The following is a 16,787-nucleotide window of genomic DNA, read 5'->3' as shown; positions in this document are numbered from 1 at the left end:
CAGGCTGTCCTTAGACCAACAAGAAACCACAGGATATAGATAAACTAATTAACATGCTAGAAAAATAAAGATAAAAACCCAAGAGAACCTATTACAACAAGACTTAGGAAAACATTTACAGAAAAGAGGCTTGATTGAGTGCCAGTGTACTTACAGACTGCCTTTGATCCTTACCTGAGCTTCCTCCGTCCGAGTAGAATCATTTGCCAACAAGGGCTCTCCGGTGGGAGCTTGAATGGTGACAGATTTTTCTGACCCTCTGCCATCTTTATTCCGGGGTGATTTGTGCCTCTCTCTATTTCTTTCCCTGAAAAAAAATAATAAAAGATAAATCCGCTAGCACATTTATGCCATGTTAATTAACCCTCATCAAAACATGTTATAGGACTTCCTTGGTGGTGCAGTGGTTAAGAATCCACCCACCAACACAGGGGACACGGGTTCAGGCCCTGGTCCGGGAAGATCCCACATACTGGTGAGCAACTAAGCCCGTGCACCACAACTACTGAGACTACGTGCTACAACTACTGAAGCCCGTGCACCTAGAGCCTGTGCTCTGCAACAAGAGAAGCCACTGCAATGAAAAGCCTGTGCACTGCAACAGAGTGTACCCCTGCTCGCCGCAAGTAGAGAAAGCCCGTGTGCAACAACGAAGACCCAACGCAGCCAAAAATAAATTAATTAAATTAAAAAATATATTGTTAAAAAAAAACGTTATAAATTTCATTTTGAATTTAAGAAACTTCTACACACACACACACACATACACAAACACACCCATCCCACCCCCCGGCAAAGAGTAAGCTGATCTTTACTCCCTACCTACTGTTTTCTTTCTGCCACTCCAAGACCCAAAAAAAGACTGTCAATTCTTCTCTATCAACAGTGACCATATTTTTTCAAAGCCTAATACTGTGAACTTTAGAATTTCTGTAGGTAAGGCACATTTCATTGTAAAATTACTGACTTGAGTTGATCATAATTCGCCTAAGCTTATTTTCTAGGACTTTTTTCTGTTGGGACAACACAGCAAAATACTTAAGCTTTGGTCTGTCCAAAAAAATCTGGGACACACTGTCACCCTACACCTTTGGACAAGAAGAGAAGAAAGGAAACCCTAAACCAATACAGAGAATCAGTTACTTCCCATTACTACAAATTCAAAACTAAAAGTCATTCCCATAGATTCTAGATGAACTTAAAGCAGCCACAGAAACAGGCAAAAGTTAGAGCAAATGACCCCAAGAGGTACACACACGTGTGTGTGTGTGTGCGCATGTGTGTGTCTTTTCAGGCCCCCTAAGGAAAGCAGGCTGTTGCATGGTTTTACCCCAGATGAACTTCCTGGGTGGTCTTCCAGGGTGACGGTGAGCGCACCCTGCTGTGGATCAATGCTGAAATTAGGAAAGGAATCAACCACTGTGCAAAGCCCAGGGGTCATGACCTGGCCATTAACCACCTATGGAGACTGGCACCCCTACCCCCAACTGTGAAGAGTCAACCCAGGAGCCCCTCCAAAGGAGCCCCTCAGTGGCCAAGAATAAGTTCCCTCAAACTCCGTCCCGCAGGCCGCCCTGACATCAGTCCTCCTTCCTTCACCTGTGCGCCCTCCTCCCCAAGGTCTCCCAGGCAGGACAGAAGCATCGCACACACACACTACAGAGACAGACGGTCAGATTTTGGTTCTGCCCCTACCTGATGTGTGAGCTTGCACACGTTACTGAACCTGCCAATGAAAGAATGTCGCTCACCAGTGGCTCTAAAAGGATGAAGTCGCTAGCCCCTGCTGTTGCTGACCTTCGACACACCCTGAAAGGAGTTCAGGGCAGAGATCAGGAATGAGGCACTCTGTGCTCTGGGAACACTGGCAGAACAGCCCTTCAGACAGTTAGACGTTTTCAGGAGAAAATGTTCCGAACCCAATTTCTCGCATCTTCTCATACCTAGAAAAGCACTAAAGTCATTAAAGGAGACGTCTGCTCCTCATGACCAGCAGCAACCTTCTACCAAGATGTGTGCCTGCTTGCATGTACCCCTTTCGTCAGGTCATATAGATGCTGACCGCCCCCACTACCTCTTCAGAGTAGTTCCTCAGAGCCATGTGAGAGGCTGTCTCCCAGGCTTTAGTCTTCAGGAAGCCCCAAATAAAAGTGACCTCACAGCTCTCATGTTGTGTTTTATTTCAGTTGACAAGCCTCTGAAAAACCTCAGTTTCATCATCTATGCAATGGGGATAACGATCTCACCACATAGACACAGGGATGTGAAATAATACTGTGGCTATTATTATTGCTATTACTATCCACACATGGCAAAGAATGGTGGCTTGACGTGGTGAAGCAGAGTATGTGTTCCTTGGAGACAGACGAAAAAGCAGCTTTTAACACACAATCAAACCCCCTCCCCCTGCACAGCATCCCTCCTATTAACCTACTACTTAGCTAACAAAACCACATGCAGACTTTCTGTGGTCAAGCTTCTGCTTTATCAGTATCTCCCTAGGATAAGCCCTGGTTAATTCCTTCAAAGGGCAGGGAGGCTTCAGTTGTCCCAGAGACGCTTTCAGTGATACCATCTCTAATCCCTGTAGCGTAATTTATCACTACAATCTATTGCTAAATTAGAGTCCAGAAATAGATGTGTTCTGGTCAACTCTGGTGTTTTATTTTAACTGGGCAACTAAGGAAACAGCTAAGAGATGTTGTTTGTTTATCCAAGGGTGTGTCTCACTGCCAATCACTCCACTGCCCACCCCAATTTAAAGAGCACTTTACCAAGTGCTTTCTTATATTAATCTTGTTCAATCCTAACAATAACCCTATGTGGTATTATTGTCTGCATTTTATAAATGAGGAAACGGAGGCTCACAGAGGTTAAGTGACAGAGCTGGATGTGAACCCACCGCCTCGATTCAGACCCGCTCTGCGGCACTGATTTGAAGAGCAACTGGAAGATTTTGTAGCGTAAGTATTCCTTATGCTCATTCCCACACCCTGAACTTGATGAACTTACCAGAGCTATGGAATCTGCCTTTGAAGCTACTGCTAGAAGTCATGACTGGACCATGACCTTGGAGAACACAAAGCAGTGCACCCAACACTCTGGCTGCCAAAGACAACCACTTCAAAAGGACTCACTGTGAGAAACAATAAGCAATTGGGGAAAGTTTTCCCATGTGTCTGATCAGTCTTAGCTGTTTAGACTAAGTCTGGAATCACTGTTCCCCAGGACCCCCACCTTGGCCAGGCCAGACCGAGGCACTGCTCCTCTTACTGTGTTTCCACTTCCCCAACTGCTCTCACATCTATCACTGTCCTGCCATCTGCCAAGTCACGTGCTCCCCTAACCCATCAATCTCTTCACTAGTCCCACGGGTCAAATCCTGTGACAGCACAAATTCCACTGGAAATCAAAATTCTTCCACCGAGTGCCAATTCCTGCAGGCTGAACACTACCAGGGCCGGAGCGGGTAGGGAACCACCCAGGGCTGGAAACAGCCTCTCAGGGGCCAGCCCTTCCTCGACCCGACCCCAACTGGCCCAGCCTTGGCCCTTAAAGGGCCCGACAGTCCCCAAAGGAGACGCAATCTCTACAGTTCCCCTGGTAACATCAGAGATAAACCAGCCTATTACCTGACAACCCCAGGAAGGTTCCTCATCCTCCAAGCCCCAAACCCTAAACCACTGCTTCTCACACGCGAAATGCGCAGACAAGCCACCTGGGGTGTAGATGAAGTACAGATTCACTGGCCCCATCCCCAGAGAAACAGTCCGGAGGGGAGAGACACCGGGAATCCGCCCTTTTCATCAGCACCCCAGGTGATTAGGAGGCAGGTGGTCCAGGAAACTCTGCCCAAGGCTCTCCCACCCAAATGCTCCTGGGGGAGGAGGTTGTTGGAGCAACTACTCAGAAATTTCCCTGTTTGTAAAATGCCCTGTATACAGCGGGGGCTCAATAATGGGAGATGTGAGTGCAGCGCTCAGCTACACAATGTTGCAGCGTACAGCGTGGCTTCTATACCAAAACAGCATTAAGTGCATGAGGTGGGAGCAGGACTCAGGACAGTGTGCATCAGGCCCAGAGCCAAGAGCCTTCCATTCACTGTCAAGTAAGGGGCCGACGGAAAGCTCACCCTATCCACTCAACGTGGGCTGCATGTCGTGCTGGTCCTTGTCAAGGGAGAAAGACCTGTTGTACAGCTTTTATAAAAATCACTGGTCCTGAATTACTGCCCTGAATTACTGTCTGAGCCCAGACTACATAGAGAAGCCCAACAAAAAAGGCTGCCTTCCAAGTGCTTTCCAGCATGCAGGGCTATGAGCCCAGTATGGCTGCCGCTTCACTGCATCGGTACCCAAACGTTCATCCCCAGAGCTCCAACTGCCGTGATGTCAAGGACGTGCCAAGTACCCTCCAGGAGAGGGCCCGCCAGTGGTGAAGACCACCAGTCCACGGTGTCTAAGAGAAACAGGAGACAGGGAGTAGGCTACCAAACCACTGAAAGGATTTTTCAAACACACGCGTACTTGGTGTTTCTCCAACTCCACCCGAGTTGTCTGGATCAGCTACGCATCTTTGCTGGGCAGGTGTGTCAGCCACAGGAATCCTTGTATCTTTATCTCTGAGCCTGTCTCCATGCATCCTGTGCCCGTATGAGTAAAGATAAGTCAGGGGTTGGGGGCAAGCAGTAACATGCTGGAGGCCTGGGCATGTGTACGTACCTGCACGTGTGTGAGTGTGTAAATGCTTGTTTTCAGGCGATTCCAGAGCTCAGCCCTGGGGGTGCTGCTGTAAAGCCCGTCTCACTCTGACCAGAATTCCCGTCGATTCCTAGACCGTTCCCACTTACAGTCAGCATTTCCTGGGAAGATGATTTTGCCCTCTTTCTGTTGTTCGTCTATTTCTACTTGGGGAAAGCCAGCCCCACCGGTTACTCTTCCCTTTCCTTCTCTACCACCACCCACTACCTGTCCTTTCTCCACCAACTGCGACTGCCGGGGCCTGGCTGCTTCCTCTCGGCACTGCCTTGGGTGCGAGGGCTGGGCACAGGACAAACTGACTTGGAAGCGGCCTCGGAACAAAAGCACAGACCCCCCCCTACCGCTCAGGCAGCCTCTTTCGGACAATGCATTTTAGTACATTAGTCACATGGCTTACCCTCCACTCCCTTTCTTCCCTATCAGTTACTCTGCCGCTCTCCACCCAGCACAGCCCAGGGAGGAAAGCATGGCTTCCAGAGGAGGACTAAATGGGGCCTTAAACCTGAGGGTCTCTACCAACCTCATAACTTCAGGCAAATAGTGCTGTCTTTCTGCGTCTCAATTGTATCACCTGTTGAACGGGGGTCCCACCTCCCACCGGTTCTGGGACTGCTGTGAGGATGGGGGATAACGACCAAGGGTCCTAACAGGCACTCTCAAACTGGTCATGAACAGGTACTGGCAGCCGCTGTATTGAACTCGGGGAACTGGTGCTCCAAAACCCAAAGGTTAGGCGAGGTCGGCTGGAGTCTGTGCCGTTTTCCCAGCAAGTTAACTGGATACCCTCTGGAGATGGCAGGTATCACAAAACCAGACCACTAACCTCTTTGTTAGAAAAGAGTCACTTGTCATCTGCTTAGAACCCAGCCAGTCCTCCAAAGATGATCTCGGTGTCATCAGACAAATCATGTTTGCTGCCCTTCACGATTCCCCGCTGACAGTTCTACCAAGATTCCTAAAGAGCAAGCTCCCTCTCCTTCCCTACTCTGCCATTCAAATTCCCAACAAACCCCTGAGCAAAGCAGCCCTCACAGGGACACTCCTGGCTGACAGAGACCCTCTGCTGGGTCCAGGGCACGCCTGGGGGAGGCTACTACTACTCCCCAATACCACCCCGACAAAGGACTCCTGGCACCTACTCTCTATGGATTACCACCTCTGCCCCACAGTCACTATGCCCTACGGGGCTGCCTGTCAGGGAATCCAACTCAGAGGCTGTTGCTTTTCTAAAGATGCCAGGAAGTTCACCTATAAATCTCGAATCTCTCACCCTGAGCTCTTCTGAGTAGGCATTCAGCAACACCCTTGGTTAACTTATTAAAGGTCTCAGCTTGTATTATTTGCCAAGTACTTTCCGCAGGGGTCCAAGAAGGCCCTCAGAGTTCTGCATGCTGTTTTCATTGAAAGTCACAGTCTCCTAAAGTTACAAGAGCACTGCAGTATCAATTTCTCGGGGCCCCAAGGGGCCTGAGGAAACAGCAGTGCAGAGCAATGACAGTCGGGACACGAGTCTAGATAAAGGAGGCCAGAGATGGTTCCTCCTCTGAACACTGCAAGGCGTCCCTCTCTACTCATCCCCAAGCACCAAGAGAACCCCAAATTCCCACTCCACTCATCACAGTGTAGGATGGGGAAGCTTGGCACACTGACAAGGGAATTGCTTTTTCCAGTTAAGTTCAAAGATTGGACATTTTTACACAGCTGTTTCTAGTATTTTAGAACAAACCTGATATGTTTACCCACTGATTGAAATTTGTGATTAAATGTTGCTCCCCAGAGGGTTCCTGACTTTCTCAGGATCTGGGTTCTGGCATGTTACTTTACGCCTCACTCAGCAGCCCTCCTTGCTGTTTCCCATGCTGACTAGAAAGCCTTGTCTGGGCTCCAGCACAAGCTCATTTACCTCTTTTCCCCAGATTGTTATGATTATAAGAGCAATACATGAAATTTAGAAAATAAGGAAAGTTAAAAACACACACACACACACAACTATAATCCCAAGAGTTGCACACCTAGAGACAGGCATGGTCAATCTGCTACCATTCATTGTATCATAAGAATATATAACCATTATATGCACAAAGTTTTGAATCTTGTTTTTTAGTAACATGGCATCATATGTATTTTCTCAGGTCATTAAATAATCTTTGAAAGTCCTTCTTTTACACTCATTCCATTTCTACTTTTAATCACAAAATATACACTTGTAAAAGACTGAACAAGTGCAGAAAGATAAAGCATAAATGAAAGTTCCTATCAGTCACCATCCTGTGTGGACCCCTTCCCTGTGGATGACCGCTCTGGGCAGCTCGGACACTATCCTTCCAGACCCCTTTCTGCGTGTGTACGTCCATACATGCTAACAAACGAATAAATCAATGAGATATCCATATCTTACTGCTGTCTTACAAAACAAAATCCTGCTCTGCAGTCAGCTGCTTGTATGGGGAACTGCTCGGCAGTCAGGGAAACACCACTATAACCACCATTCCCAGCCATGGCAGGGCTGTGACCACAGGTGGGCCTTTGAGTGTGGTGCTGAAATGCCAAGGCCATTGATAGCATTAATACAGCCACTGGTTAGTGACCTACTATGTGCTGTGTTAAATGCTTCACAAGCATCATCTCATTTAATCCTCTCAACAGCCTTGCTATACCCATTTTACAAATGAGGGCTCTAAATAAGAGGCAGCATTGCAATTTTATCAACTGCGCTCTTCACCAGTACGGTACCACCTCCTCATTCATTCATTTCCTCGTTTCTCTCCTCACCATTCTGCAGGTCTGTAATACTGCAGGCCTTATGAATACCAGTGCCCACCTGTTCATTCCTCACAGAGGAGAGGAAATTTGGCCCCGTCACCGAGGGTCAGAGTTTTCAAAACCCAGGCCTGCTCACTGGGAAGACTAGTCAGAGAGAAATAAATAAGGCACTGGGCCAATCCTGCCACTTCAGTGGATAAGCCTCAGGCAAATGCATAATGGATAATGAGTCAGCAGCTCTGGGTGAGAAGCAACAAATTAACACTTTTTTTTTTTTTTTGAACTTTCACTGCATTCTTGGTAAAGCTTTGAGAGAACTGTCATCTATGAAAAGTACTTAGAAATGAAAAACATTTCCACTGAAGGGAGAAACTTTAATTTAAAATCAACTGTGAGAACTTAAAAGTCACCAACTGTAATGGTGGCTATAAAATGTAAATTGGTCGTATAGTTCCTCCCCATGCCTGTTAAACGCTCTTGGACTGAACCTCCGGAGTCAACTGCCCTGCAGGGGGACTGTTTGAAAGTGAGCCCAGGCAGCCTGAGCAACCCGCGAGTTTCCCCCAAAGGAAAAGTGGAACAAGCAGTAGCTTACATACCCTTGTCTGTGAGATTTTTTCGAATGACTAGAGTAGTAAGAGTATCCAGAATACGTGGATTCGGTATCCATAGCAACGGAGAGCTTGCTCTTGGTGAAGGAGCAGGTACTGTTTCTCCTTAGAGGTAGAGAATCTCACCTACTGGACTCCTCCTCAGACCTCAAAGGGCCTGGGAATCAAGGACTTACTCTTCGGCAGGAACGAATTCTGGGAAAACAGGAAAAATAAAGGATATCAACCTTCAAAGCCAAACCCGAGGGGCGAGAAGATAAGTGACAGTAGCAACCTCCTCTCTGGGGTCTCTGTGATGGAGTGAGCAAGGGTGAGGCTCCTGAGTGCTAAATGCTCCACTCAGGTAGCAGCCAGCTTGCCCAGGTGTCTGGGAGGGGGACGGGTGAGTGCCGGGCAAGCCCAACCCCTGCCCCGCAGCAGCGGGGAAACCCGAGGTGGGAGAGACCTGGCCCTTGGCCATCTCCCAGACACAGCCAGCCTTCCTGGCATCCCGGTCCTAGACACCGTGCCCAGCTCCCACTGCCAGTGTGCTGGTTACAAAACAATACCCAGGGAAGCAGCTTTTAAGGGATTTGCTCAGAGTTTCCGAATCCACTGGGGGGAAAAAAAAAAATGGCTCTCAATCTCTTTAATCCAGGAATCCAAACTCCTGAGAATTTATCTCAGGGAACTAATCTCTTTTTTTAAACGAAAAACTATTATTAGCACATTGTCTGAAATAGTGAAAAGCAAGAAACACTCTCAATGCCCCCCAAACAGAGGACTAGGTCAGGGAGACACGATTCATTCACCCAAAGAAATATCATAGAGCTGTTTAAAATGATAATTATGAAGAACAGAAATTTGTACGATGTAGTGATAAATTTAAAAAGCAGGCTACGTACAGCATTGCAGGTAGACGCTGAAATCTACATTCCAGTTACAATCACACAAAATCACTTATGTAAGGACAAGGATGACAGAACATCAGAAAATGAAAGCAGGCGATTTATTAGCTGCAGGTTCCTGGGTCTTTTCCCACATTTTCGTTAAATATTGCTATGCAATAAAAATAAATTGGAAATGTTTCCAAGTACATTCCTGAGCCCCACATGCTAAACCTTTACTTCGAGACAAAGGAGTTCTGCACCCCTCACCCCAGAGCTGGTCTCCACCCCACAGGGCTCCTCCTTCCAGCGCCCCTGGAAGCTGACACTGCAAACGGAGCCAGTGAGATCAGCGTGAAGAAAAAACAAAGAAGCCGCAAATGCCATACCTCTACCCACACTGGGAGGAGGCCAAGGCTCCTGAGCAATGACCTGCCAGCCTGGAGGGAATCACCCACAAACCACCACTGGCCAACACAGTCTGAGCCTCAGTCCCACCTAGGTTGTTTGCCCTTGTCATTCATTCCCTAGGGTCTGTCACCTAGGGCTAGCTAGCCTCCCTTGTCCTGATGTCCTGACTCATTATTTCATGGCTGCTCTCCTCCCGAGACCCGGGGTCTAGCCAGGGCTGCTCACTGTCAAGTACAGCCTGGGATAAGTCACCTGCCTTCTTGAGCCTCGATTTCCTCATTTGTCAAATGGGGATAAACCCACCAGCCATGGACTTCACAGGGTTGATCTGGAGACATAAGCTGATACGGTATTAGGAGCTGGGTTCCAATCCCAGGCTTTACTCACCTGTTAGCTATACGACCTCAGTCAAATTATTAAATCTCTCTGAACCCACATCTGTAAAAGGTGAATAAAAGGGCTCATGCGAGAAACAAACAAGCTACAACTGTGACCACTCCCAGCACCGGCTCCGATATGCTGGATAAGGGGCATTCGGGGTTATCAAGACTCCCGCGACCAGTCCCCAACCTAGAGGCTCTCCTTGTCTCTCTCAGTAAGAGAAAGACACGGAAAGGAGCAAGACAGAGTGGGTACCCATGCTCACCTTCCCACCTGAGGCTCACCTGCGGCCAGACAGCGCTGGGCTTGCATCCCAGTGCAGTCCAGGGCTTGCTAACTAGCTGTGTCCCCCTCGGAGCCTCAGGTGTCCTCATCCGTAAAATGGAAATAAGGCAGCCTATTTTGTGGGGTGACTGTAAAGAATCAAATGTGGGAAAAAACCCACTGTGGGCATTTTAAAAACATGTTAGTTTTGCTCTTGGACCTTCCCCCACTTTTCTAGAAGACTTTAAGAACAAGCTCATCTTTTTTATTTTTCTCCCTACTCTTCCCAGCATGTTCACTAGCAATTTCAATGAGCTTTCAGCACCTTAGACTCTCACGTCCTTTCTGCTCTGGGCTATGCTGCTTGTTCTTCTCCATACCTGGCAGACGCCAGCCTCAGGAGGTGAGCCAAGATCTCCAGACCTGCCCTGAACGAGCCTCTTTCCCCAAAGGTCCTTCACCCAGCTCTCTGCGGACCTGCAGGTTCCAACATCCGGCTGCCTGGCCCAGAAACCTGACTGCTGTCTTCTACACCCAGAATTGACCATCCACAACGTCTATACTTCTTTCTGCCCTCCAACCCACTAACTCTCGACTCTCTTTTCCATCCCAGCTTCTAGCTATTTCCGGCTAAATGCTGCTGGGGTGTCTCAGAGGCAGGTGGCCCAGGCCCCGAAGACCTGCACGGATCCTATTCACGCTCCCCGGCCGTGACACCGCGGGGCAGACACTTAGCTCTCTGAGCTTATCTCCCCACCCTCCCACCCCCCTGACACCCCCGTAAAATGAGGCCATTTAATATGATCTCTTCCTAGGGTTGCTGTTAAGCATGAAAGGAAGCTCCCAAAATAAAGCCTCTGGCACATGCTAATGCAAATTTCATTCCCCTACTGCAAGAAGACGTCATCCTTGGTCCTTATTAAAACCTCCGGCCATCCGTTAAGGCAACTCCAGGCATGTCCCTCAAAGGAAATCATGGGCTCCCAAGTGCTGTTTGGGGGAAAGCTTTACCTCCACTCTACCAGCTGCCCTTGTCTGGTTTCTCTCTCACAATTCCTATCTATACTTATCAAAGGGTCGGTTTGCATATGCTGCCATTCCCTCCCTCTTGTCACCCCAATCCTCCATCTCTGACGCTCCACTGAAACAGCGCTAAGTTGGCCAGAGATTGCCAGGAGCCAAATCCAAAGGTCCCACCCTTGTCCTTCTTCCCCCCCGCCCAGATCTTCTTAACCCATGTATTCATTCATCCGCCTCCACGTTTAGTGGGGCTATGAGAGACCTGCTAGGCGATGCTAGGTTACAGCAATGACAATGGCACACAGCACACGGCTGCCCTCGCGGAGCTCTCTGCTGTCTGTCCTCCTCCGATTTGATGGTGTTTGTGCTACTCCTCCTCCAACAGTCCTCTCCCTCTCCCCCATCAAGTTATCTTTTAAGACTCAAAACTCACCCATTATTCTCCTCCGTCCATGGATTTACTCTAGGATAAGCTCCATGGAGACAGGAGCTACTGTTTACCTACCCCAAGATACACTGAACATAAGAGGTACCCAAAAAATACTTACTGAAAGGATAAATCCCCAGTGCACATTTCCTACTCAGATGCCTCTTGCTCCGCTTGGGATTCCCATCACCCCCACGATGCTCTCCGGTGCCCCGGACAGTTCTTTTCAATTTCCTCCACTGGCGCCATGCGAACATCCTATTGACCCTATACAGCCAACCCAGCACCATTTTCACAACTCTCTCCCCGCTTCGGCCCACACATTCTATTGTCCCTAAGTGCCCTCTGTCCCGTTATCCATCCCTCACTCTCCCAGTTCTCAGGCCACCCACTTCCTCCAGGCTCCACGGACACAGGGCTAAACTATTCCAAAGCCTGCAGGTTTCCTCACAGAATCCAGTCTCTTGAGAGTTCGGGCGCCTTCTGCGTCACACTCTCTCTATCAGAGCTATCAATTCTTGTCCCAGATCTCAGCGAGGATTAAGAAGCAGCGACCAGAGGCAGACGGACAAAATCCAGAGCGAACTCATCTCAAAAGCCAATGGAAGGGTTTCGACATCATTAACAGAAAAACACATCCTGAAGCTTATCATTGCAGCAGTTCCCTTGTATGCACAAGAAATTAGCAGAACTCAGATAAGGTCAGAGGGAGGCCTTATCAGGAAGATAATAAAGGAAAGGAAAGGAATCAGGTTCTCTGGGTAATAAAGTGATAGGCTGCTGCACTGGCTTGAATAGGATAGGGTCACATAAAGGTGTAAATGTGGATCCTGGAATCTGGAACTATCTATCTATCACACTGACCCCTGACATGACCCAGACTGTGCCTGGCTCTGGTTGGGCAGCTGCCAGAGTGATCTTTCAAATCACGACGTGGACGTCACTTCCCTGCTTAAAACCTCTCCACGGTGTTCCTCTGCACTTCAAATAAAACTCAAAATCCTTCACTTGGTCTGCCAGGCCCTGCCCACTTCTCCAGCTGGGCTTTCCTTCTCTACCCGAGGTTCTCTAAGGCACCCGGCTCTCTGCAGCCTCAGTACATCTGCTCTACTCACTCTTCACCCACCTCATTTTGCCCAATTCCTACTCATCCCTCTCAGCTGAAATACAGCTTCCTTCAAGGGCCTTTCCGGTCCTCCGGCCTCACCTGGCCCTTTCCCACCTCCCTGTACTTCTTGATATCCCAATTTCCAATTACACAGGGACTGGCTCCTGCAGAGACAGTAAGCTCCACAAGGGCAGGGGCCTCTTTCATTACTCCCGCTCCAGCTCCTGGAGCACAACAGGCTCTCTGTAAATGTGTGCTGAATGAAGGAAGGGTTTAGGTGGCACGTATCGGGACGTGGAGCCCATAGGTTCACTGTGGAAAGAAACCTTAGAGGTCGTCTATTTTAAATCCTCAGTTTTACAACCGAAGAAAAAGACGCAGAGATTACATTCCACAGTGATAGCCGAACCACCAAGAGTGGAGCTTCTCTGCTGCTTGCACAAGTCTTACTCAGCGGCAAAGGTTATGTGCCAGACACAGTAAGAACTGGCATCAGTCTCTGCCTCCCCCTGTCCTCCTGTCATTTATCCCTTCCGGGCTGCAAGCAAACACCAGGATAGGGCTAGAGCTTGTCAAATCACATCTCATGAAGGTCAGAGGGCAGTGTTGAGACAGGCTCAAGAGCACTTTTGACTAAGTGGCAGCATCTTAAATCTGGAATTCCCCAACAAAAATGTCAGAGAACCTCCTTCCCCCCACCCCACCTTTATTAAAAGCAAAGTGGGGATCAGAGGCCTCGAAGAGAATCTGCCCCTAAAGTCACATTCACTCACAAAATATACCTGACTCCTACTTGAAAGGAAAACACAGGGTTCAGAAAATCATATGAGGGAAATAATATGTTATGGTAATGACAGTGGTAAACATAAGCTAACCTTCTCAGAAAAGGAAATTATAAAAATGTCAACAGCTCTGCCTAGAGCTATTAAGTGAACTTGGGTTGGAGGGTAGAAAGTTACCTTGCAAGGGGTACAGAGACACACGCTGAATTTAAAGAGCCATTCTACTCCTTCTGCAGTGGATATACTTCCAAGGGAAGCAACTGTGTTTATATATACTGTGCACATCACTTTGCATATTTGATTTTTATCATATATATAATTCTAAAGGGTTTACACCATTTATTATTTTTATTGTTTTCAAGCTAACATTTTTCTCAAGGTACCCGTTTTTAATTACGTGGCACTCAAGGGGAAAAGGATAATTTAGATACTTTTGTTTAGTCAACTTTTCTTCTACAGGGGACAAGCAATGAGCACAGGTTTTGAAGTTAGATTGTCACTGTTCAAATCCTGGCTCTGCTACTTATCAGCTGTGTGACCTCAGATTAATTACTTAACCCTTCTGTGCCTGTTTCCCTAATTATAACAACAGAATTATATTTTACTTACCTTATAGGCTCAAGGCGGGTTAAATGAGATCATTCATAATCATTCAGACTAATGCCTAGCACACGGTAAGCATTATTACTACTTAGTAAAGTTAAATTCCTTCCATTGGAAAGAATACCTTTGTAAGGCACATTACTTATGTATCATTTTCATTAAACGTATGTATTTTTTTTGGTCTATGTGAGTCTACTTTAATGAATCCCATTAGCTATAGTTAACTAGTTTATTGATTTCCATTCTTTTCCTTGCAGGCCTTCTTTTACCGTCCCCAGGTTAGAAATGAGTATCACAGAAAGCTCTGTGTGTTTTATTGGGTTTATCTGGAGGACCTCAGGGTTGTAAGGGAGGATGGGAAGAAGTATTTTGCTGAACTTGTGGTCTATAAACCATAACACATCATCCAGGCCACTGATGTGGGGATCAGAAGGATTGTGGCATTTGCAACAAACCCAGTGATTCTTTCATTACAACAGTGCTCTTATAAATGAGTGATTCCGGGCCACTATTCACAAGAAAAGAAAATGTCAACCTCATTTTACCAATGATTTCAACTCACCTTCCCAGAATATCTCCTCTTGGTTCCAGTCATCAATTACCTCTGAAACACCCTTAACAGCTGGGTATAGATTTCCAAAAGCTGTGAATGGTTAATGTGTCTGGAGTTCTTACGATGTATATTTGTTTTCAAGTGACCCCCGCCCCTTGTCCCCTGCCAGATTTTTAAGCTTTGGAAAAGTAATTTCGAAAATACTACCTCCCCTGTAAATTCCAGGACGCAGGGTCCAATGACTGCTGTCCAATAAAGTGGTATTCAGAAGGACACCAATGGAGACAGACCTCAGCTGAACATACATGCACCTTTTCATCAGGCTTCAGGTGAGACCAAAGCCACTACTAGAAACATGGTCCAACCCCACGTCCACCTAATCCTGCCTTGTCCACCTTCTGGAAAATGGCACAGCACGATGTCCATACACAGCTAGTCCCCTAGCCACAGCTAGTTCACTTTATAGAGAGAGAAGGGCCATAATAATCTAATGGCTCACAGTTAATCGAGTGCTTCATATGTATTAGGAACTGTTTTAAGTCATTTGCATATAATATCTCACTTAACCCTCAGAACACGCCTTATATGGGAGAAAAAATAAGAATTTCATGTTACAGTTAAGAAAACCAAGGTGGCATACCTGGTAAGTGCTGGAGCTGGGCCTTGAACTCTGAGAGTCTAATTCCAGAACCTGTGCTCTTGACTATGGAAACTATATAACAATGTAGCAATTACCAAACTTGTTTATTTACAGGGAGGAGGGGAGGCAACCATCACAAATTGTCCCAAACCACACATAACCCACAAAGAATTCTGCAATTTCAACTCCTACTCACAGGTTCAGTGTCCCAAGCATTGTGGGGAGTCCAAAAGAAAAGAAATGAATCTGAAATAGTTCTAACTCCAAGGAGCTCACAGCTTAAAGGTAGAACCTGCCTATTAAAATACAATGTGATAAGTGCCCACTCAACCCAAATGCTGCTGAAGTCTGGGATAACAAACAGGGTGTGTGTTTGTGTGTGTTGGGGGTTGGAGGGGAGAATACCTTCCTCACTCAACATTTGTTTATTCTCCAGTGGACCAGGGTGACCTGGCATTGCTGCTTGGTCAGGAAACCTTCCTTTACGGTTTCATCCTTTTCCTCAAGTACACAAGGCAATGAAAATGTGTTGCCTGGCAAGCAGTCCTTACAAATATGCCATTCTCAAAATTCTCCCATTTTACTTACAAATTAAGTTGCAACCAAGTCACACTGCCAACACTGTAACAGTGAAAATTTCAACCTAGCTGTTTCAGTAATTATATTGGGAGACATCAAAGTCTGGGAATGCTAAATGCTTATGGATAGGTGAAGAGTGTTATTTATTTGAACTGGAGAATAAACAGTTTCCTCCCAGAAATCAAACCCCAACTATATCACATTGATTTAATTCAACTCTAAAAACTCTAATTAGTGGTTACATAAAATGACTAATTATATCTCCCTGGATTCAGTTTCTGCCATCTCACTTAAAGAGCCTAGGAGCTGTGTAATCAAACAACCCACCCACTGGAAGGAGAACGCTAATTAGCATTGTTGATTGGTGACACAAGTTATAATATTTTTCCAGCAACCCTGTAAAATTTATAAACACATCAGTGAAAATGCCAGATTCTTTACAGTTTGTTAGCTTTTGGAATAGATATCCAAAAATACATGTATTTCCAATCACAGCCCCGCAAAAGGGGTTTAACAAAATGCACGTGCCAGCCACAAAATCATCATAATAAAGAGCTCTAACGTTTCTTAACAAGCGGCTAAACGAGCTCACACCACCTTCGCGGGGTGGGCTTTATACCTGGTTTGAAGCTGTGAAAACTGAGCCACAGGTTTCTCGGCTCCAAGTCTCACTAGCTCATCTCCGGGCCGCCAGGCCGCGGCTCCGCCCCACTCCTGCCTCCGCCACCGACGCGTTTAAATTTTTATAAAGCTTCACACTTCCCCGGACACGTTTGCTTGGGGCAGTTTAAAGCCTGCAGGAGGAAATGAGGTCCTGCCCGTGGCGAAGGCTGCCCCGAGGCGGTGAGATTGCCTCCAACCGGGACGCCTCGGGCAGAAACTAGCCGGACGCCTGCTGCTCCACCCCGGCGTTTTTGAAAGTAAACTCCTACCTGCCTGTTGCGCTCTCCGATGCGCAACCGGACTCGCCCCCCGCCCGCCTCCAGGGCCAGCTCCCTTCTGTAAGCGAGGTGGGAACA

At 47.2% G+C, this 16,787-nt stretch overlaps 1 protein-coding gene across 3 annotated transcripts in view; it reads right to left on the bottom strand.

The window, feature by feature from the left end:
• VANGL1 (VANGL planar cell polarity protein 1) overlaps positions 1-16,562 on the bottom strand; it is a 45,480-nt gene extending 28,918 nt beyond the window's left edge. The window contains exons 1-4 of one of the 3 annotated variants that reach the window (XM_065885415.1): positions 16,388-16,562; positions 14,559-14,639; positions 8,123-8,329; positions 175-307 (exon numbers count right to left, since the gene is read on the bottom strand). In XM_065885415.1, the coding sequence (XP_065741487.1) occupies positions 175-307; positions 8,123-8,193 (204 nt within the window). In that variant the 5' untranslated portion in view covers positions 8,194-8,329; positions 14,559-14,639; positions 16,388-16,562. Of the gene's footprint in view, positions 1-174; positions 308-8,122; positions 8,330-14,558; positions 14,640-16,387 lie in introns of those variants that run through there. The other 2 variants (XM_065885425.1, XM_065885433.1) reach the window with 2 other exon arrangements.
• Positions 16,563-16,787: the final 225 nt, after the last annotated feature.

This window comes from Phocoena phocoena, chromosome 1 (genome assembly GCF_963924675.1).
Source record: "Phocoena phocoena chromosome 1, mPhoPho1.1, whole genome shotgun sequence".
In the NCBI taxonomy this organism is placed as follows: domain Eukaryota; kingdom Metazoa; phylum Chordata; class Mammalia; order Artiodactyla; family Phocoenidae; genus Phocoena; species Phocoena phocoena.
The sequence above is the reverse complement of the archived record's forward strand: the minus strand, read 5'-3'. Positions and strand labels throughout refer to the sequence as shown.